General features: G+C 44.6%; 2 protein-coding genes across 2 annotated transcripts in view; both read left to right on the top strand.

The window, feature by feature from the left end:
* LOC123756004 (RNA-binding protein 25-like) overlaps positions 1-14,021 on the top strand; it is a 61,736-nt gene extending 47,715 nt beyond the window's left edge. The window contains exons 4-5 of the mRNA XM_069326199.1: positions 1,328-1,552; positions 13,914-14,021. Coding sequence (XP_069182300.1) covers positions 1,328-1,552; positions 13,914-14,021 — 333 coding nt within the window. The remainder of the gene's footprint in view (positions 1-1,327; positions 1,553-13,913) is intronic.
* Positions 14,022-14,145: 124 nt separating this feature from the next.
* LOC138365705 (buccalin-like) overlaps positions 14,146-14,340 on the top strand; it is a 1,104-nt gene continuing 909 nt past the window's right edge. Inside the window, exon 1 of the mRNA XM_069326198.1 lies at positions 14,146-14,340. This exon is cut by the window's right edge and continues 909 nt beyond it. Coding sequence (XP_069182299.1) covers positions 14,146-14,340 — 195 coding nt within the window.

The raw sequence follows: 14,340 nt of genomic DNA, 5'->3' as shown, positions 1-14,340 counted from the left end.
GAGCAGACGACTGCTGACTCTTGTTAGCAGGCTGAGAGCTTTCCCTTCCCATAGCTCATGGTAAGCCTTACCCTACTAGTTTTACACACAGGTGGCTACAGGAGCAGACGACTGCTGACTCTTGTTAGCAGGCTGAGAGCTTTCCCTTCCCATAGCTCATGGTAAGCCTTACCCTACTAGTTTTACACACAGGTGGCTACAGGAGCAGACGACTGCTGACTCTTGTTAGCAGGCTGAGAGCTTTCCCTTCCCATAGCTCATGGTAAGCCTTACCCTACTAGTTTTACACACAGGTGGCTACAGGAGCAGACGACTGCTGACTCTTGTTAGCAGGCTGAGAGCTTTCCCTTCCCATAGCTCATGGTAAGCCTTACCCTACTAGTTTTACACACAGGAGGGTACAGGAGCAGGCGACTGCTGACTCCTGTTAGCAGGCTGAGAGCTTTCCCTTCCCATAGCTCATGGTAAGCCTTACCCTACTAGTTTTACACACAGGAGGGTACAGGAGCAGACGACTGCTGACTCTTGTTAGCAGGCTGAGAGCTTTCCCTTCCCATAGCTCATGGTAAGCCTTACCCTACTAGTTTTACACACAGGTGGGTACAGGAGCTGGCTGAGAGCTTTCCCTTCCCACAGCTCATGGTAAGTTTTATCCCACTAATTTTACAGGGAACAGAACCCTTTAAACGACTTGAACACCAAGCTTCAGTAAACTTCAGTAAACAAAACAGTTAATGTTGTGTTTGACAATATAAAATCCTTTGAAATCAAACTGGTCGTGAAATTAGTCATGTCGATAATGGTACTTTTCAATATTTCCCAAACCTAAACCAAAAAATATTTGAGATTTTGAAATTCACGAGAAAACAGAAATTCAAAAGCATTAATTCATTAATTCAAAAAGCTGATCAAGTTTTTTTTAAGAATGACTAAATTCACGTCAACTGAAGAGGCTGCGGAATTGGTGAGGTGTGCAACACCGTAACATTACACAAACTGAATTTAAAATGTTGCAGAGGATTGATTTGGGTAATTTGAAGATCCCATTCATTGATTTACAAAGCAGCTCAATTTGGAGGCAAAATTGCTTTACGTAAGAGCTGAACTAGAAAATATTGAAGGAAACCGGTTAGTGACTTTGGATTAACGCAAAAAAATTACATGAAATTAGGTTTTGAAACTGGAATTCAAATATTGAACATTTTGTTTTCTCCATAAACAATGGAAAAATACAAATATAATTATAATAAATTATAATATCCGGCTCAAAATTCCCATGAGTACGCGAGATAATTTAGTTTTTGAAGGTTATTGACTATTTGGGCAGGTCCCAGCAGAGTTTGGGACCACTGTGTTTGGAACCACTGTGTTTGGGACCACTGTGTTTGGGTCTGTGTTTGGGACCACTGTGTTTGGGTCCACTGTGTTTGGGACCACTGTGTTTGGGTCCACTGTGTTTGGGACCACTGTGTTTGGGTCTGAGGGAGTGACCAGCTACGCCAAGCTAGGCTTGGGATGTGAGAATACTGTCTTCAGTTTGGATAATGATCACGTACAGGTAGACCTGGAGCCTGCAACTTGTCATTCATTACTGTAGTTGCAGAAACTATTGCTGCAAAACTACAAATATGGACCGTTGGAGGCAGTAAAGTTCGTAGCAGTGTCACTGACAAGTATTCCATGTAGATTAGCATGTTAAAAGCATTACAATCAATCCATGTAAAGTGCCTGGGAGAAAGAGAGAGAGAGAGAGAGAGAGAGAGAGAGAGAGAGAGAGAGAGAGAGAGAGAGAGAGAGAGAGAGACAGAGAGACAGAGAGAGACAGAGAGAGACAGAGAGACAGAGAGACAGAGAGAGAGAGAGAGAGAGAGAGAGAGAGAGAGAGAGAGAGAGAGAGAGAGAGAGAGAGTAAACAGGTCGAGAATACATGAGCACCTTGAAAGGGTAAACTTTGTAATAAATCGTCAGCATGGTTTCAGAAGGGGAAAGTCATGCCTGACAAACTTGTACGAGTTCTCTGACGAAGTAATAGGGTTGAAGAACCCAAGGGTTGAGGGTCCTGGCCTCGCTGAAGCCCACCTTACCCAAGCTACAATGTTGGTTGGCCTCCATCACCGGGCAGACGGCCGGACCACCGCCCCGAGCACCGCTCAACATGTCTCTTCCCGTTCGGGGTTAAGTTAGGTTAAGGAAGGTTAGGTTAGGTTAGGTGTCGGGCTCAAGGTCTTCCACCGTGGTGATGGGGGGGGCTATTAAGGCCACCACTAAAGCTTTGTGCCCAACCACCAGGTATACTTTAGCCGCGAACATAGTCCAGGACTAGGTAAACTCGGTACACCTCTCAGTGCATACCTCTACCTGTGTTGGGGGATTGACAGCTGCCGGACACTGCGAGTCCCGAGGCAACGGGCTGATATTGTGGCGACAACCATTTGGTTGTAACAATACGGTTCAGGCTACATGCTCACTTTAATGGTGGTGGTGATTCACATTTGAGAAAATATGGACGTTGTTCAATGGGACGGAACCGGCGTCCCTGAAGTCATGCACACGCACGACCACGTGGACGATGATGAGCGGACCTGAGGTGGTCAGGGACGCCCCCTCCCAAACCATCATACAGCTTCTGTATATTTTCTCCGAGACGTCAGTTTCTTGTGATGTCACTGTGTTGAGACTTGTGACTCTCAAGACTTTGTTATTAGTGCAGACTTAAAGCGAGCAGATATTGTCAATATAGAGCAACACAAGTGCAACTTATCCTCGGCCTGTGCTCGTCTAATGCAGCCTGGGGATGGGGAGACAGAAAAAAAAGAGATAGGGAAGATAGGAGGAAAGAGAGTAGAGGGAGAAGGGCAGAAAGAGGGAGAGAGACAGAGAGGGAGTGGGAGATTATGAAAGAAAGAAGGAGGGGAAGAGGGAAAGGAGACAAATGGAGGGGGTGGGAGATGGGGAGGGGCAGAATAGGAGTGAGATATGGAAAAGTAGAGGAGGAAAATGAGAGGAAAGCGAGAGACAAGGAAGAGACGGGAAGCGGAACCCGGGCACATCCGGGTACACTATCTACATATAGCATAAGATATAGACACAAAAACACATTATCACAGGAACATACCAAATAAAAACAATAACGGCACCAGAGATGTTAAGTCAGCGAACATACAAGGAGACGAAGTTTGTTCTCGTTATATGAACATGAACTTGAAGAACAAGAGGATAGAACAAGGCTAATGAAGCGTAAGATGACTTGCTTGAAAGAACATAAAATGACACATATTATTTGACTTGCTTCTCTCTCTCTCTCTCTCTCTCTCTCTCTCTCTCTCTCTCTCTCTCTCTCTCTCTCTCTCTCTCTCTCTCTCTCTCTCTCTCTCTTTCATAATTGTATTCACCTAATTGTGCTTGCGGGGGTCGAGTTTGGGCTCTTTGGTCCAGCCTTTCAACTTGGTTCCAGAACCAAGAAGTATCAATTCATGTCTCTTAGTTCTGGGACCAGTCTAGTGGCATATATTTCAACCTTCTCCAGTTTCGTCTTATACTTGATAAGGTATGGACTCGATGCTGGAGCCGCATACTCCAGAAGTGGTCTCACATATGTGGTATACAAGGTTCTAAATAACTTCCTTATGCAAGTTTCTAAAGGCAGTTCTGATGTTAGCCACCCTTGCATACGCTGCTGATATTATTTTTCATGGAGGACTTCGTCTCCCATTCGGTACCCTGTGTCTGGCCTTCTAATCCCTCCACCTAGCTTCATTACCTCACACTTCTTTCAGTTAAACTCTAGTAGCCATTTATTGGACCTTACCTTCACTTTGTCTCGGTGATCTTGTAGCCTCAGGCTATCTTCCTCGGTCTTAATCCTCCTTATAATGGTCGCATCATCAGCAAACATTGAAAGGAACGAGTGTATACTCACTGGAAGATCCTTTACATATATCAGGATAGGTCCAAGGACTGCACCCTGCGGGACTCCACTAGTGAGAGTGGAGTACCAGGGAGGTCAGTCCCGTGGAGCCAAGCAATGAAACAATAACAGTTTGCTGAAGGGACACTTACACAGGAAAATAATAGCTGGGAAATAAATTATTCTAAACATTTGCATATGAAAATACATATCAATGGAGACTTATTCAGTAAAGGAATAATTACATTAATAATTATGTAATAATGACCAGTAATAAAAATGTAACAATTTAGAAAAAAAATTGAAGAACATATTAATAACTAAAGAACAAACAAGAACAACAGTAACATGAACAGAAAGAACAAAAGCAACGAACATAATAAGTAAAGCGGGAACAGGAACAGCGGAAGCAAGAACAGAACAACAGCGGGAACAGGAACAGCGGAAGCAAGAACAGAACAACAGCGGGAACAGGAACAGCGGAAGCAAGAACAGAACAACAGCGGGAACAGGAACAGCGGAAGCAAGAACAGAATAACAAGTGGAACAAGAACAGAGCAATAACAGCATGAACAAGAACAACTACCGTTCTTGTTCAAGCCACACCCACACCTCGCTACACTTCCGGAAGTTCCGCCAGCTTCCTGGTGCGTTCCACGCTACTCACGCGCTACCTACGGAACACGCTACTTGCCGAACACACTAAGCTAGGGAACACGCTACTTGTGAGAAACATTAGGCACGCTACTTAAGAAGCACAACTTACATACAGAACACTTTTGCTTCGCTATACTACTTACGGAACGAGCTAATTAAGGAACATCGTAGTTAAGAAAGACTCTGGTTACGGAACACGTTACTCAGTAGTATATAGCTACTTATGTTACGTACAAGACTCTCATACGACTTACGGGGATTACTTTTTTGATACTTACAAAAATATGACGGAACGCCATACTTAACAAATATCTTACTTATAAAGTACCTTACTTACGAAACTCCCCTGTATACGAAGCATGCTACTTACGGAACATGATGCTTAGGAACCATGATTATTATTACGGAACCCCACTTACATACGAAGCTTATGCCTCTTACGGAACCCGTTATGGAACACGTTACAGACGCAGTACGAATCTCACGGAACATGCTCCATATAATCTACGCTTCACAACGTAGCACGGCGACGTCATACGGAACACGGTGGTACACTATGAAACAAAGGAGCGAAGCCCAGTCCCATACTCTTACACTAAGGAACACTAAAACGGAACTCCTCACCTCGCGGTGTTCCGTAGCTGTAACACGGAACACACGGGTAACATGCCCCAGAAACACCGTGCCAGTAACAGCCAATCACAGCCTTAGGGAACTAGAGCAAGTAACGTTTCACTAGCACTATGGAACACCAACGAAGTGCATCACGGAACACCAGGGAACACGCTCGAGCGGCCGACCAGGAACATTTGACGAAAAAAAACACCATCGCTTCGATAATATTAAAAAAAACAGCAGTTTATTCACATCTAATAGATACGCTCAGACGCAAATAAACAAAGATTTTTGTCTGTTTATTTGCTTTTACTTCCATAAGCATTCATTGTTGTTGCATTATACAGTAATGTATAAACAATGTATCCACGTGGAGTAAATACCTTATATCCGGTGCCCACTGTGCTTTCTGAATTCATACAGTGTTTGGTATATATATAAAGTACACTAGTTAGTTGTGTGGTAATTACGGAATATATAATGAACTTGCAACATTGATATACTATGTTAAATTCATTATATACATTCAATATATGGTGAAGTTTCTGTAAACATTCAATATAGACTAGACAGTAAACATTCAATACAATCTATATATACAATAGATTGTATTTATACCTTCATTAACGGTATAAATACAATCACACACACAAGTACATATAAAAGCACATATTCCGTACGAGTACGGAATGTGTAAGTGCAAATAGTACATATGTATACACATACATTTACACATCTATTCCAAGGTACATATAATCTTAAATAACTAGATACATCCACTATATATATATATATATATATATATATATATATATATATATATATATATATATATATATATATATATATATATATATATATATATATATATACATAAAATACATACATTTCAACATATTTTGTTTTTGCCGCTGCTGATGGGAGCTGTGTACCGTTGGTAAGACGGTAACTGTCCAACCACTTACACGTAACTGCCCAACCACTTACACGTAACTGCCCAACCAGTTACATGTAACTGTCCAACTACTTACATGTTAACTATACCACACCAGACTGGTAAATCTGCAACATACATACATACATACATACATACATACATACATACATACATACATACATACATATATACATACGTATATACATATATACGATGTGTCCTTGTGATTACACATCTTCAAGAAAGTCGGAGGATTGCAAGAAATTGCAGAAAGGAGGTAGAACGGCCTATTGACATAGCTCGAGTGTATAGAGAAATTGTGTACAATCCTGGTTTGTGTCTCGGAGAGGCTGCAGGATCCAAGTAAGTTTGGTAGAACTTCTGGTTGCAATTCTTTTGACCCTGTTCTAGCTCAGTCGATTAAGGCAGCGTCTGGGATGCTCTCGGACGTAGGTTCGAATCTTCGTCACGGCCCTCGCGGATTTGTTCATTGCAGAAAAGCTTTTGTGCGAGTCAAGGTGGGTCCATGTATCAATGTTCTCGAGGCCCGCTCCCCGAGAAAGCTTCAATATAAGTAGTAATTAAAAGGGAGTCAATTATTGATATCTTTATGAAAAAGCTCATAAAAGTCTGTTTGATCACGATAACTAGTGATAGCATGTTATATTTGTTCTAACTACCGAGTTAGTGGCTAGTTACAGTATGATTATCATACTGTAACTAGTCACTAGCCACTGTAACTGTAACCAGTACAATGAAAGTTTACATTATACTGATAACGGGTTACACTGTATGGTGTTGACACTGATAACGGGTTACACTGTAAGGAACATTTCAGGCTGGATCTTGTAAGCAGTTATTGAACTGTTTCTCCACCTTTCTCCCGATTTACGTGTCGTAATTCCTCCTCATATTCGCGATTCTCTCACCATCTCTGCTCTCTCTCTCTCTCTCTCTCTCTCTCTCTCTCTCTCTCTCTCTCTCTCTCTCTCTTTCTCTCTGTCTTCTCTCTCTCTCTTTCTCTCTGTCTTCTCTCTCTCTCTCTCTCTCTCTCTCTCTCTCTCTCTCTCTCTCTCTCTCTCTCTCTCTCTCTCTCTCTCTTTCTCTCTGTCTTCTCTCTCTCTCTCTCTCTCTCTCTCTCTGTCTCTCTCTGTCTCTCTCTCTCTCTCTCTCTCTCTCTCTCTCTCTCTCTCTCTGTCTCTCTCTCTCTCTCTCTCTCTCTCCCTCTCTTTCTTCAGTTCTCTTTAGTTTCCATTTGTTGAGACTTCGCTGACGTTGCCTTTCAAGCCATGGGAGACTATTCTCTTTTGGTTTGGTTGTTCTTTCACGGTAATGAGTGTGTCTCTTGTTTCAGAGAGAACGTCACGTGTTCGTTCATTTGTTTATATCATGTGTTCGTTCATTTGTTTACGTCACGTGTTCGTTCATTTGTTTATATCATGTGTTCGTTCATTTGTTTACGTCACGTGTTCGTTCATTTGAGTGTTCTCTCTGGGAATATTTGTTCGTCTGGTTCTTCACATTTTCGTATGCTAGACTTCTCTCGTGTTTCTATTTCTCTTCCTTTGGACTTAGCCTGCATTGCCACTACATATTAAAGGCTAAAACACTGTACGTCGATGGCTCCAGTTGGCACTTTGTATTCTGTGCTCTCAAAGTCCATCTCACTGTGTGTGAAAATCAAGTTTAACCTTGATAAGTCTTCCTGGTTTTCTCTCTCTCTCTCTTGTGCATTTCTGCCACTTCTGCCAGCTTCCCTGTCCGTGTCTCTTCTCTTCTTCTCTTGTATTGTGTTTCACAGTCAATTTAGTCACGATTGAAGTCTTCCATTATTCGCAGTTTTGCTTACAATTGGTGGGATGTTTCTGCCACCATTTTTCATAATAAACTGGATCGTTTCGTGTTTTTATATTCATGTTTGTATTTCTGTGGTTGTGTGGGAGGTTAAATATGGCAACATAATTTGCTCTGCAGCGATTTCAATCATTTTTGTAGCAGCCTGCGTAGTTGTTCATCGCCTGAATATTTGAAAAGTCTTTGTTCAGTTGTTATTTCTTCTTATATATGTTTCCTTTCTCTCCTTATCTCACATTCTCTGGGAATGATTAATCCAATTAGTTGTCAAGATTATTGGTATTACATCTATCCTCACCCTAACTTCATCTGCTTTATGTCATATTCCATCAGCCTTGGTGCACCATATCTTTTGATACTTCATCGGTATTCTGTTTTCTATTTGGCCAACTTTGAGCCTGGGATACCTAACCGGCTGAAGCTAGAGAGCCTGAGTGTATGGGAAGGGGGAAGAAGATTAGAGACTAAGATTAGAGACTACTGATTGGAGGGAAGGTGAGGCTCCGGGTGCTAGAAGAGGTACAGTTATTGATGAATTGGTGTCTGGTGATTGACAGGATTGGAGACACCGGTAACAACCAAACACAACGCTAAATAAATGACGTACAAAGACAAAGCTGCCAACAAACTTACCCTCAACAAACCAGAATCACAGACATGACACACCAGAAAAATTACAAAGAAAACATTAAAAGGAAAATACCAAAACAGAGCAGGAAGAGTGAGAGACGGGAGTGTAGCCGTGCACGACGTCACCGCTAAGCTCCATAACGGAACACCAAAACACAACCCGGAATAGTCCTCACAACCCGGAATTATAACAATCAATGCAACCCGGAAAAAGTCACAAAAAGTCGCAGCGTTAAGCGGTAACTCTGCCTCGGAAAACAAACAGGAATGTAAACACCTCGTAAACACACGCTAAGTGAACATTTTACACACACGAAACTAAATAATTTACAAAGTGAAGGAAAAATATATAAAACTGGTTTTAATATATTTACAAATCCTAAAGCATACGACTGTCCAAGTTTCTGAAACGCGGACATGATTAGCGAGAATTCTTCACAAAATGAGAATTTATCATTTTTGACAATTGGGATGTGCAGTCTGCCAGAGGTGGTCAAATGTGAACACAATGTTTATTACTTATTTTTAATTTAACATTTTGATAATGATTTTATAAATGACGAATCGTAATAAATACGCCTTTTTTAATTGACAAAGTAATGAACATATCTATATATATTTATTTATATATATATATATATATATATATATATATATATATATATATATATATATATATATATATATATATGTATTCACCTAGTTGTGCTTACGGGGGTTAAGCTCTGGCTCTTTCGGATTGTGTGTGTGTGTGTGTGTGTGTGTGTGTGTGTGTGTGTGTGTGTGTGTGTGTGTGTGTGTGTGAAAAATTAGGAAAATACTGATAAAGATAGAGGAATTAGTTTTGTTTTAATATCCGTCGTCTAATATCTAATTTTTATCTTGAACAGAACAATGAAATCATTTTTATTTTAATATTTTTTTTGAGCGAAAGAACGTAAATTATTTTTACCGTTGTTGAAAAACGGAAAAGCCTTCAATTATCGTTAACTGAACAACGGTCCGACATATAACAATATATTGAACAAGCGCCCCAGCTTATAACACTGAACAATGGAAGCCTGTGTTATTTCCACCAACGGAGAAGAACTCATTGTTAGCCTTCACTGAACAACTTTTTCATTCTCATCTTTCACTCGACGCTGAAACAAAGTTCATTCTCATTTTACTTTGAACAGCGGGATCGCCATTCACTGTTATCATCACCTGAACAACTGAACACGTCTCGTTATCCTGAACAACAGGACGATGATTTTGAAGGTAATTCCACTCCCCAATTCCATGACAGAAAATTGTGGTCTGAAATTGGATAATGAGTTAAGGCATGAAAGCATGGGGTGGGGGAGTGGGGTAGTTCGGAAAGTTGTTACGGCGGGTTGTTACGGCCAAACCTGAGTTGTTAGCGATGGTTTACCTGGGAAAGGAGATCTCCGATTGTTAGGTTGTTAAGAGTAGAGGTAGTTTAGTAGTTTTTTTTGGAAGGAACTGTTGGCGTGACTGGTGCTACGGTGCTGGGAGTGACGGGTGACTGGTGCTACGGTGCCTGGGAGTGACGGGTGCTACGGTGCCTGGGAGTGACGGGTGACTGGTGCTACGGTGCTGGGAGTGACGGGTGACTGGTGCTACGGTGCTGGGAGTGACGGGTGACTGGTGCTACGGTGCCTGGGAGTGACGGGTGACTGGTGCTACGGTGCCTGGGAGTGACGGGTGACTGGTGCTACGGTGCCTGGGAGTGACGGGTGACTGGTGCTACGGTGCCTGGGAGTGACGGGTGACTGGTGCTACGGTGCCTGGGAGTGACGGGTGACTGGTGCTACGGTGCCTGGGAGTGACGGGTGACTGGTGCTACGGTGCCTGGGAGTGACGGGTGACTGGTGCTACGGTGCCTGGGAGTGACGGGTGACTGGTGCTACGGTGCCTGGGAGTGACGGGTGACTGGTGCTACGGTGCCTGGGAGTGACGGGTGACTGGTGCTACGGTGCTGGGAGTGACGGGTGACTGGTGCTACGGTGCCTGGGAGTGACGGGTGACTGGTGCTACGGTGCTGGGAGTGACGGGTGACTGGTGCTACGGTGCCTGGGAGTGACGGGTGACTGGTGCTACGGTGCCTGGGAGTGACGGGTGACTGGTGCTACGGTGCCTGGGAGTGACGGGTGACTGGTGCTACGGTGCTGGGAGTGACGGGTGACTGGTGCTACGGTGCCTGGGAGTGACGGGTGACTGGTGCTACGGTGCCTGGGAGTGACGGGTGACACGGTGCTGGGAGTGACGGGTGACTGGTGCTACGGTGCCTGGGAGTGACGGGTGACTGGTGCTACGGTGCCTGGGAGTGACGGGTGACTGGTGCTACGGTGCTGGGAGTGACGGGTGACTGGTGCTACGGTGCCTGGGAGTGACGGGTGACTGGTGCTACGGTGCCTGGGAGTGACGGGTGACTGGTGCTACGGTGCCTGGGAGTGACGGGTGACTGGTGCTACGGTGCTGGGAGTGACGGGTGACTGGTGCTACGGTGCCTGGGAGTGACGGGTGACTGGTGCTACGGTGCCTGGGAGTGACGGGTGACTGGTGCTACGGTGCCTGGGAGTGACGGGTGACTGGTGCTACGGTGCTGGGAGTGACGGGTGACTGGTGCTACGGTGCCTGGGAGTGACGGGTGACTGGTGCTACGGTGCCTGGGAGTGACGGGTGACTGGTGCTACGGTGCTGGGAGTGACGGGTGACTGGTGCTACGGTGCTGGGAGTGACGGGTGACTGGTGCTACGGTGCCTGGGAGTGACGGGTGACTGGTGCTACGGTGCTGGGAGTGACGGGTGACTGGTGCTACGGTGCCTGGGAGTGACGGGTGACTGGTGCTACGGTGCCTGGGAGTGACGGGTGACTGGTGCTACGGTGCTGGGAGTGACGGGTGACTGGTGCTACGGTGCTGGGAGTGACTGGTGACTGGTGCTACGGTGCTGGGAGTGACGGGTGACTGGTGCTACGGTGCTGGGAGTGACGGGTGACTGGTGCTACGGTGCTGGGAGTGACGGGTGACTGGTGCTACGGTGCTGGGAGTGACTGGTGACTGGTGCTACGGTGCTGGGAGTGACGGGTGACTGGTGCTACGGTGCTGGGAGTGACGGGTGACTGGTGCTACGGTGCTGGGAGTGACGGGTGACTGGTGCTACGGTGCTGGGAGTGACGGTCCTTCTGTCTACAGCTTGCTGTAGACAGAAGGACCTCACAAGCAGGGCATGGAGAGCCAGGTGGACAGGGGAAACACAAGCGTGCCAAACAGACAGATAAGACAGAAATACAGAAAGTCAGACACACAAACCTAATAACATCAGCAGCATGAGAGGGTCACTTCACAGTATTCACCGTAATATTCATCAGTGTTAAACCCTTCACAACACGCAGAGTGAGGCAAGTGTTGGCACCCTCACTACTCATCAACACTCATGTCCACTTGCCCTCAAAATGACCAGGAGGAGGGAGGTGGCAACGGGCGCACGCATGCACACACACACACACACACACACACACACACACACACACACACACACACACACACACACACACATTTTGTCATATATGACAAAGAGTGCTGGGAAGACGGGACACCACGAGCGTAGCTCTCATCCTGTAACTACACTTAGGTAATTACACTTAGGTAATTACACACACACACACACACACACACACACACACACACACACACACACACACACACACTCACACACACACACACATACACACACACACACACGTACGCACGCACACACACACACACACACCCACACACACACACACACACACACACACACACACACACACACACACACACACACACACACAGTGTCCGCGACTCGCAATTCAAGAGCCCAGTCTCGATTCCCAACCGAGATTGAAAGAATTAGGCAGAGTTTCTTTCACCTGGTGCCTCTGTTCACTCAGCAGTAAGTAGGTGCCTGGAAATTTAGAGGTAGTTGTTGACAGTTGACTGACAGACAGTTCTTGTGTGTTGCAACCTTTGAATGTGTGTATTCACCTAGTTGTGTTTTGCGGGGGTTGAGCTTTGCTCTTTCGGCCCGCCTCTCAACTGTCAATCAACTGTTTACTAACTACTTTTTTTTTCTCCACACCACACACACACCCCAGGAAGCAGCCCGTGACAGCTGACTAACTCCCAGGTACCTATTTACTGCTAGGTAACAGGGGCATTCAGGGTGAAAGAAACTTTTCCCCATTTGTTTCTGCCTGATGCGGGAATCGAACCAGCGCCACAGAATTAAGAATCCTGTGCGCTGGTGAGTATGTGTGTATGAGAAAAATATAAATATATAGTAAACTAGAAGCTGTACCCAATGGTACCTGGGTCTGTCTCTTCCCCCATTTCCCCCCCCCCCCCTCTCTCTTCTACCCCAACTCTCCCCATCCTTCTCCTCCGCCCCTCACCCACCTCTGCCTGTTCAGTCCTACAATAACACTAATTAATAACACTATAAACACACTTCACACAAAGCCGTGTTATCAACTCTCTCCATAACGCCTCAATTATTTTTTGTATTAACACATGAGGTACATCTGCATTAGTGCAGCTGCCCTAGACTATATGAAGTGGAGTACAGTGTGTCATCCGGAGTCTGTCAGTGCAGACTGCCTATCACATGCCTCTGTATGACTAACCATACTGTGTGATGGGGATTTTTTAGCATCACCTAGTTAGCTTTTTTGACACACTGTACTCCCCTTCATATAGTCTAGGGTAGCTGCACTAATGCAGATGTACCTAATGTGTTAATAAAAAAAGTGTCAAAAAAGCTAACTAGGTGATGCTCAAAAATCCCCATAAGATTCACATCATCGACGTTCAGATGAGTTTGTAGAGTAACTTTTTTAATTACATTTTTTATATCATTTTCCCGTGATTAGTACGAGAAGTTTTTTTTACATAATATAATATAAAATAACAATAATAATTTCTTTTGTTCAATAATAATAATAATGTATTTGAAACCAATCCCGACCCACCCCTGTTGTGCCTGTACCCAACAGCAATTACTGTGAAAAATTGGGTAAAGGTAGCCCCAAGCATCTTTAATTCAACCTCGGACATGTATACAGACAATTCCATTTATAGATATACGTATAGCTGGCAAAATATGTCGGGAGTCAGTACATTAGAAACCCGACACTTAGACGGCGTCCATAAGCCAACAGCTCAATCCTGCAGGCACAAATAGGTGAATACATAATGGATACATAATGGATACGGGTGGATACATAAATGCATCGAAGGAACGTAAGGAAATACTTGTGTACGCTGTACAGGTCAACAAGTGGAATGTACTGAAGGAAGAAGTTGTAAAAGCCACCTCCATCTTCAACTTTAAGATCAGACTGACAAAGATTTTGACCGACAGAACAGTTAAACTGTAGACCAACAGGTACAACAAGAGGCGGGGTACAAGGAGCTAGACCTCACTCCCCGGTAGTCACTGATATGTAAGTACTGATAAGAAAGTGATTAAGTGTTTTTTTGGAATGTGAAGGACCAGGAGACATGGACCAGTGGATATGGACCAGGAGACATGGACCAGTGGATATGGACCAGGAGACATGGACCAGTGGATATGGACCAGGAGACATGGACCAGTGGATATGGACCAGGAGACATGGACCAGTGGATATGGACCAGGAGACATGGACCAGTGGATATGGACCAGGAGACATGGACCAGTGGATATGGACCAGGAGA

The sequence above is a fragment of the Procambarus clarkii genome, chromosome 17 (genome assembly GCF_040958095.1).
Source record: "Procambarus clarkii isolate CNS0578487 chromosome 17, FALCON_Pclarkii_2.0, whole genome shotgun sequence".
Lineage (NCBI taxonomy): Eukaryota > Metazoa > Arthropoda > Malacostraca > Decapoda > Cambaridae > Procambarus > Procambarus clarkii.
Note: the sequence above shows the minus strand (reverse complement) of the source record. Positions and strands in the feature narration are given on the sequence as shown.